This window comes from Seriola aureovittata, chromosome 1, assembly GCF_021018895.1.
Source record: "Seriola aureovittata isolate HTS-2021-v1 ecotype China chromosome 1, ASM2101889v1, whole genome shotgun sequence".
Classification (NCBI taxonomy): Eukaryota; Metazoa; Chordata; class Actinopteri; order Carangiformes; family Carangidae; genus Seriola; species Seriola aureovittata.
Window position 1 is genome coordinate 27,375,232 of NC_079364.1, and position 9,354 is coordinate 27,384,585.

Sequence of the window (9,354 nt, forward strand, 5' to 3'; positions counted from 1 at the left end):
CTTTTTACTACACCATCTCATGTTTCATAGTTTACATTAGAAAATGCTGGGTTTCCACTCTGTTCCCATCATTTCCAGCAAATATCATGTGTAATATCTCCCCTCATACCTCCCTCTTTTGGCATCATGTCTGTACATCTCTGCTGCTGTGAATTTCTTTCTCCTTTCTCCTCATATTTATCAGTAAATCACTCTTTGTCTGGTCTGATCAATCTGATTATTTCTGTCAGCTAGCTGATTCATAGTGATTTCTTTTCCATGTCAGTCAGAATTCATGTTACTGTGACATGCTTTTAAATTAATTCTGTTTTAAAAAATGAACAGAATTAATTGATTTTGATTAATTTCATGCTTCAGTGATTAGAATGTTATCTTCACTGTAATGGCTAAATCAACCATCTGTGCCGGCTGATGTTTTCTCCTGTCAGTCTATCACTGTGTTTGGGTTTTTGCCATTTCCTGAACTCTTTCTCAACTTCCTGTCTTAATCTTTCACATCTCCTCTACCTCCCGCACCTCCTCTTGTTTCCTCGCTTCCTACTTCTCTTTCTACCTCCTCTTCCTCCTCTCTCACCTTCCCACCCCCTCCCCCCAGGTCGTTCAGGACTTGCTGCCTCTTATCTTTCAGTTAAGGCGCTGGTTCCTCAGATGCCCAAACTGCTCAAGTCTCTGTTTCCGGTGCGAGATGACAAGAAGGAGCTGAGACCATCGCCGCACAACCAGCAGGTCAGCAGAGATGGGATAGTAGAGCTCAGTGACATGGAGCACGCACCTTTTCTCTTGTCTTAACAGTTACAGTCAAGGTGCCCTTTGAGAATGGCACTTTCATTTTCTTCAATGGAAAGTTCATTTTCAGTGGAGCTTTATGTAATTGTGTTTAAATGCACATGGTAGGATCCAGTCAACTTTGCTGGAGGAATAAATGTCAAAATATACTAGACTGGTAGAACCAGTACATTATGGGTGAAGTGAACATGCATACATGTACCCTTATTTCCTTGTCCTGACCTTGTTTGTTGTTACTCAGCAGCATGTACCGCGCATCATGACATCATCAGGAGGGGATGACAACCGACTCAAAACTGAGACGGTGAGACTGTGCCCCGTCCTTGCTGCCCTCATATGTTGACTTTTATTGCCTCTGTTGGTTATCAGTAGCTGTTAGCTCAGATTTGATTTAGCACTCATACTTTACCAATATAGGGTTTAGACTCATGCCAAAGCAGCACAGAGGGCTTTGTTGTATATTTGTCATTGATAAAATAATTTTTCTGGATAACCTCTTCTGTATTTATCAAGTATTCATATTCAGGTGCACAGCATTACAGGAGAGGTTCACATTTGTTTTCAAGTCTATCTCAATACAACATGCAAATATTCACATTGAAAGCATTATTGATCACGTTATCTCTGTATGTCCATACTGACCACAGAGAAAATTAGATTTAAACTTCCCTTTTGTTGGGCAGAGAGTTCAAAATTTAAGAAGCAGAGACAGACATGCTAATTGTTAGAGCCTATTATTGAAAACCTCTCCTCTACATTTTCCATAATTCAACTCAACTCTTTCATTAACCCCTGCTTCTTTCACCCTCCAGTTTGTAATACAGGCTTTCTATCAAAACACATCTCAAATCTAAGTTAGGCTTTTTTTCTTTTTTTTCAAACTTTAGAAAGCTCCTCCAGAGCCACAGAAGATGCCCTACAACTATGGTCACAGTAGCAGTCCCCCTGTTGAGTAAATTGAACTTCATGTGTAAAATTGGTGGAGTGCCCTTTTAATGAACTCCAGTATTATTTATTTACAGTCCTCCAGTACACTTATAAATTCAATCTTAAAATGAGTCTCCAGCGGTCTGAGTAAAACAGATCAAGTGGGAATCTTCCAGAGTTATTGTCGAATTAATATCACACTACAAACACAGAACCTCCAGAGGAAACTTGATTTGACAAACTTAGACCACAAAAGTCTCATATTATTATCACTCTTTGTGGTCAGTATGGAGAGGAGAGAAAATAACAAGAACCATTAACCTTCTCAGTGTTCATATGGACACGTCAATATTATTTTAAGAATGTGAATCTATCTTGTAACCCCAGTTACATTCTTGAGTCTGAAATCATAAAATCATCTACTGCCACCATGTTCGGTAGTAGTTCTGGTTCCACATTGGTTCCTGATCTGGTCCAGAGTTCATAGGGTAAATGAGGAAAAGAGTAGCAGATGATGGAAATGGTCCCAAAAATAATACACACAACATACTGTAAACTTTGCTCCTTCCTGTTTGCCCAAAAGATGACTGTCAAGTTTTGGGGGAAGTTGATCATTAGTGCTGATTACTGTTTTATTTTGCCTTGTCTGCATGCTCTCATCTGTTCCTCTGTTCCTGCGGCAACTGTGGATTTCCTGTACACTGCTTTTCTGCAGCCCCCAACCAAAGACAGGCGGGCAGAGTTCCCAGAAGTCCCTCCTCTTCCTGTGCATGACCCGCATGACACCACCCCCCTCAGCCCCCTCAGCCAGTCGTCCAGCGGCTACTTCTCCACTAGTGTTTCTACAGTCACCCTGTCTGACGTTCTCCAACCCTCCTCCTCGTCTTCCTCCCTCCTGGCTGCTGAGACTACGTTACCCACAAACCCCCCGCAGCAGGGTGCTGACAGGAACGATGTTGTGACCTCTCCTTCTCAGTGTGGTGCCAAGATGGCTGTCGTCGCTCCATCTTCAAACAGCTCAGCCAATCACAACAACGTCACAGCGGAAAACTCCTTTTCTAAACAGAGGCTGGTAAACTCAGGAGGAGGAGGAGGAGGTGAAGGGTTTGAACAGCTGGAGATCTTTGTGGACGACGAAGAGCATAGCCATGACGACAACCTGCCTGATTGGCTGACAGAAGGGGCATATGTTACAGTAGGAGGCAATAAGGCGGGGACAGTGCGCTACGTGGGAGTGACGCAGTTTGCTGAGGGAGTGTGGGTGGGGGTGGAGCTGGACACACCTGTAGGTAGGTGCACAATTAAAGCAGTCAGTTCAACTACATCACACAATTAATTGGGAACCGGCTTCCTCAAGCATCCGATTATGGGAGCTGGAAATGAGTTCGTCATTTAAAAAATACTCTTATAGTGTTCACTTTTGATTGGTGGTGATGATCCTCACTGTTTTCTTCCTACAGGTAAGAATGACGGTTCAGTCGGAGGGCATCGGTATTTCCACTGTAAACCGGGCTATGGGGTGCTGGTTCGCCCAGACCGGCTGTCCAGTCGCGATCAGACCAGTCGGCGGACAGGAGAGTTTGCTCCTCCCGCCCACGTCCCCGTCCTCCGAAGAGAAGCCATTGTTTCCCGGAGTAGAGAGAGCCGCAAATCCTGGAGCAGTTGAGACAGGGAAACTAGGAGCTGGATGGGAGAGATGAACTCCTCACAGCCCCCCTACTCCTCCTCCTCCTCCACTTCCTCCTCCCTTATCCTCCCAGCTATGCAACAGGCTCACACATCAGAACTGACTTACTGCCTACCGCCACCCCTACAGTAGGAAACTACACTCACAACATCCATTCACAGTTAATGGATACAAACAGAATAAAGACAGTGAAGAGACTATTCAGAAGGAATGCAAGTAAGATGATGAAAGACTATGCAGAGAATATAGAAGTCCATGGAAGGACTATTTATCATGTGGGAAGATAATGCTAAATTAATGGTGGTCAATGGGAAGACTGCTGAGAGTGAATGGAAGCAGACCTTATCATATTGGGAGCGTCAGAGCTCTCTAGGGGTGTAGTTGGAACGCTGCAGATAGGATGATTTGATGATATTCAGGGATGCAAACCAGACATGAGTCATGTTTTTGTTCCCAGGTCACATCTGTGAGTATGTTTCAAATTTGATGAAATGATCAGACTTTTGCTGCATCTCCACCTGTGATGTGTTTGCATCCCTGGATATGATGTCTCTCCCCGGTGGTCCTGAGATGCAATGTCCCAGAACTGCGTGCTCCAGCTGCCACTCCCCCGAACTCTCTTGGTCTCATCTGCAGACCGACACTTTGACTCACCCTCCTGGACTCCTTTTCTTTTCTCTCGAGGATAGATTCTCCCAGAATGTGCCTTCACCATGGCTTGGTTTGCATTTGTTTTTCTGTGTATTTAATTTCTATTAGCTTTGTCTGTGTTGATGAGAATGCCTTGTGCTAACTTGTGCTAAGTGTGAGGTGATCTCAGGGACTGTAGAGGGGAAAGGCTAAGGAGGGGTGTGCGTGCTGTGTGTTTTTGTGTGTGTATTTGTAAATGTTGTACAGTGTTGACCTGTGTGCACAAGTTGATATTGTAGTCATGTCGGTGTTAAAGACTAGATGTGTAGAGCAGGAGAAGTGTGTGTCCCTGTTGGACAAAGCCACTGTGGGAGCAAGTTGTTTGTACTGGGAGGGATTTAAGTCGATTTTGCACTGGAGACGTTGGATAAGAAGTTTCTGTACGTGAGGAGAATGTGTCTGTGGTCGGACGACGTGGTAACAGACTCCGTGAGGCTGTTGTAATGTGGCGATGTCTATGACGGTGTTACATTAGAGAATTCTCTCCACCTGACTGGGCTCTCTGGACGTCTGTGTCTGACAGCAAGTGTCCTGGTCGTCCTCTGTAAGTGACTGACGACACTCTGCTGTCTATAGAGTAGTAGTTTGGCGTTGTGTTGGTGGAGATTGGCACGTGTAGGTGTTTAGGAAATGAAAGTGAGACGGACATGCAGAAATCCTGCTGGGACTTTCACACTTGGGAGGAGAATCAATTTGCTTCTATGCATTTGATCTGTTTTAAAATAGTTTTTAACTTTTATTTTTAAATGAGTGACACAACTGGGAGAATGAACTACGAGCACGTTTTGGGAAAGTGTTAACACAGAAGCAGTTTGGAATGATTGAACATTCCTGACGCATCTGTTGAAGATGATGAAGATGATGGGACAGACTTTGAGATTTTTTTTTTATTGAACATTCCAGAGGGACTTTAACATTGTATACTGACCTTGATCCTGTGTATTCATTTACGGAGAAGCATTGGCAGTGCACCACAGCACTGTTTCATACTTAATGTATACCATAAATTTATGAGGACTTTGGACAAGAGAGAGTTGCCTTGTGGGAGATGTAGGTTCCCGCATTAGTCAGGATATCTCGGCCTCTGCTGCTTCGACGTGGACGATTCTTTTCTTAACTTGTCTCGAACTTTGTGGAATCACTAAACTAAATTGGTGGAGACTCTGGTCAGTGTATAGTGTTTGGTTTGAGTTGTCCTGAGTCTCACCAAGTGAGCGTTCGGCATGTGCTGATTTAATGGTGAAAAATTTATATTTCAACATAATGTGGGATACGCAGCCAGGCGAGGTTCATATCCGAAATAGTGACAAACCTGAATATGTTGACATTATTATTGATGTCAGGTTGTGTCGTCATGGGCTGTTTCTATGGTAACAGTTAATTATTGTATACAAAAGAATCTGTAACGATTTCTGATAATATAACGATTCATATAAATACATTATATGGAATTGTACATGTGCATGTAAAGGCACTCAGTATATCCAAACAACATCATCGTTATGGATACAATATTTTTTTTCCATTCCTATACATATGATATATATATCATGCGTTTCTTAATTCAAGAAGCGGGATTTTACTATTTATATTTAAATGCTTGTACACATGCCTTTATCGCATGAAAATTCATAAAGTCTTTTATTTTAATAAATCTTGCACAAATGATTCCATGAAAATTGCTGCTATTAGCATTGTAAATTTAACTGTAAATGGATCAGTTGATTTATCTAACACTCTTACTGTATACTAGATTGGAGTTCGGTAATTTTATTTTTTTTCTTCTTCTTTTTTAAATCCCAGATGGAGAAACTAATGTCAACGCTTCAGTTCAGTGGCCAATATATTTTTAATGAAGCAGTAAAATTTTGAAAATTAGGCACTTTGTTATGCAAGCCTTGAAAAAAGAGACGGTTAGAACATTTTCTGGGTGACAAATCACGTCTGCATTGATTTTTAAAGAGGAATGAGGAAACTCTAATGTTGGAGGTGAATTAAAGCTGAAGTATGAGACAAGGAGACGGTATATCACCAGTCTAGTTATTTATTACTGGCCTTAAAGCCCAGGACCCTGGAGTTCTCTGATTGGTTGTTTACTACAGGTGGCAGTCTGGTATGTTATTGGTCGGCAGGTTGTGAAGTGGTACGTAGGTTGGACTCTTGTTGGTTCAGTTATTTTTTATAAAATTGTGGTTCATAATAGTTATGTGGTAATAAAGGAAGACAGTAAAGTTTTCTCATGTATTGTTTGTGTAGCGTGAGTGTGTGAGAACGTGGGGTGGACCTTGCTTTGATTCAGTTTTGTCAGTGGGTCCTCGCCAGGATGAGAAATGACCGCCAGCAGCCACTTTACTTATGATACTTCAGACATGTATCTGGGTTTGACAGACCTCCACCCTCGATGAATCTAAACCTCCAGTTTCTGTGGCTGGTGGTCGTTCCCGTCCTGGTCTGTGCTCTGACACTGTTGTATGGGTCTGAGATCACTTCAGGCTTCTGTATGTTCCTTTATGTTATTGTGCCTCAGAAACCACATGACCATGTATCTTCCACACACTGTTTCCATATCGACGCTTCAATTCATTTGCACAAAAGTCTCCAGAGGGAATCGCAGAGTTTATTTCTGGAACACTTGTATATGTGAGAAGAAAATACAACCAGATTTTTCTATGACTCAGTGTTCTCAAGTTACCTGCTGTTCTTTAAACTGTACTAAACATTGTTTTCATTCTCTGCGTTTGGGTTTTTAGAGCGATGTTCTGCCTTTCAAGTAAAAAAGAAAAAAAAGAAGATTGGTTATGTTGTGAGATAGTATTTTACATGACAACAGAGCTAAGCTCAGATGTAGTGGTAAGATACGACGACAAAAACATTTGTCTTTTCTTCCAGGACACCTGCTCTGTTACTATCCACACAGTTTGCAGCATCATATATGCATTAGTTTTTCAGGTTGAGTGTGACGCTGACATTAGATAGAAAAAGTACAGCTTGTGGGCTGCGTGATGCACATGATCCGCAGAGCAACAACAGCCCTTGCAATAAGGAAGTGTAAAAAGAGAAAACTAGCTTCAGTGATAACTGTTCTGAATGGACTTTGTGTTGTGTCCATCTCTGCCACTGTAGAGATTAGAGCAAAGCCATCAGCAGTATTATTTATGTGACCATCAACCACCTGAACCACATTTAGTTCTAACTCTTATTGATGTGATTTGTGTCAGAGCATATTCACACCGTATATTGATCTGTAAAAGTTTTCAGTCCCTCACAAAGTTTCTTATTTTACTGTTTTATTCTTGTTGGTTTCTTGTCTGAAGTGCTTCTTTTTGCTCAGAATTGGTCCCATATCTTCGTTGCATTCACCTCCTGTTGCATTTCCTGCAGCTGTGCGCTAACTACGGGACCACTGGCCTGGACCAACATGTCTTGTCCCCCTGCCTTAATGTGGCCTTCAACCTGGAGCCAGACTGGTTTTAGCAGGAATAATCCCTTTCGAACTAAAACATGCTGTTCTCTAAACCCTCGGTGTGCTGTGCTGTTTAAGAGGGTCATTCCAAAACCATATGAACCAATTCTACTTTAAAAAATATACTTAGTTATGCATCATTTTTTTTAATAGTTTATCAGTTAGTTGTGAGTCATTTGGTCACAGAAGCTGTCAGGTTTTCTTGACTCTTTTCAACTAGAAGGAGGGCCGTTGTGTCGCCCCCTGGTGGCTGCTGTCAAACCTCAGTCATTCCACACAGGGAATTTTATATACAACCAGAAAATCATCAAAGTCAGTGGAATTGCAACCCACCACTGGCCCACAGCAGCATGCCTGACAGCTTCTGCCGCCTGCCTGGGATCAGATTGAATCTTGAAAATCTTCTAAGCAGCAGTTTTTTGGATTTATGTCAACTGGTGTTCCTGCCTTTGGTAGTGAGTTTTCACCATGTTGCTACCTCTGTCGCTGCTCTTGGTCGTCCAGGTTGTTCTACCAACTTCTTTCCTGAGGCCTTCTAGCTGACAAAGAGTTGAACCTGCTTCACTGCTGAACTGGCTGCATCCAGTTCACTTTCTGTGTGTTCTCACATATTAATATAATCCACACAAACGAGCAATACGTGGCTGTTAGGTTAATGCAACGCAGCCTTTTTTTTTTCTTTTTTTTTTTGGCATTGACAGCTGGGTCTGCTTTCCAGGAAAAATTCACATACAGCTGCTCCTTGGTGCATTTTAAAGGCAGTTGGTATCAATACTCCTCCTAGGTACCTGCAGCCATAATAAACTGAGCTGTGTAATAATGGAAGGCCTATAGAAGATGAAGGAGGGGGCTTGGTGCTTTGCTAAGTCAGGGAGTTATACCTGCAAAAAAAAAAAAAAAAAAAGCCCCTCCAGTCCCTGAAACCTTTCACAGTTTACCTGAAGAGAAATTAGAATCATCAAATGTGGGTTTAATGTGGCCTCGGTCTGGTCAACAGTATTACTAGATCTCGATCATACTAACTAATCATTATCAATCATTGCTACTGTTGATTCTGTGGACCGGGTTTGTCTTGATGTGTCATTTGTATGTGTGAGTGCACCATCGGAGTGGTTGTTCTGTGTATGTATGTATGTGTATATATGCGCATATTAAGACTTATAAAAAGAGAAATCTGAGCACAAGTTTGGGTTTTGATTAATTTAATTGTTTTATGTAATTCTATGCTGCAATCCAAAGAATAAACATGTATTATAATACATTTATAATTTTCATTTTTTATCATCTGAACAGTAATCTGGCAAGAAGAAAATAAAAAAAGGAAGATTAACAAGAGTATTTGATTTTTTATTTGTACCAAACTGCTTTAATGTGGGAGACTGATAAAGCATGTAGTGTTGTCGCAGTCCACCACTTTGATGCAGGAACAAAGACGAAGTTGTCACAGCTCGGAAGGTAAGTGGGAACTAAAACCATCTGTTATCCTGTGATGTTTGTTGCTGGAGAAATATAAAATATACTGACAATTTTTTTTTTGTTTGTTTTGAAGAGGTGAAATGAAAGCGTCGCTTCTCTGGAAGATTTCTCAAAACAAACCGGGCTGTTCTGTGCAGACGCACTGAAAGGCAAGTGAATTAAAACTCATGAAAAACGTCCCCAAAATATTTTTTTCTCTTGCTTCTCAAGGGTCGCTTTCACAAAAACTTAGAAAAGTGATCCTGGCCCCCCAAAAAATCCCTTGCCTTTCAGGGCTTCCGTAGTTCTCACTTAAAATCATCTACTTTCCTATAAGTATTCCAAC

General features: G+C 41.7%; 1 protein-coding gene across 5 annotated transcripts in view; it reads left to right on the forward strand.

The window, feature by feature from the left end:
- kif13ba (kinesin family member 13Ba) overlaps nucleotides 1-8,814 on the forward strand; it is a 48,496-nt gene extending 39,682 nt beyond the window's left edge. For 2 of the 5 annotated variants that reach the window (XM_056384095.1, XM_056384086.1), the window contains exons 36-39: nucleotides 596-726; nucleotides 1,028-1,090; nucleotides 2,429-3,002; nucleotides 3,174-8,814. In XM_056384095.1, coding sequence (XP_056240070.1) covers nucleotides 596-726; nucleotides 1,028-1,090; nucleotides 2,429-3,002; nucleotides 3,174-3,379 — 974 coding nt within the window. In that variant the 3' untranslated portion in view covers nucleotides 3,380-8,814. The remainder of the gene's footprint in view (nucleotides 1-595; nucleotides 727-1,027; nucleotides 1,091-2,428; nucleotides 3,003-3,173) is intronic. The other 3 variants (XM_056384103.1, XM_056384110.1, XM_056384120.1) reach the window with 3 other exon arrangements.
- Nucleotides 8,815-9,354: the final 540 nt, after the last annotated feature.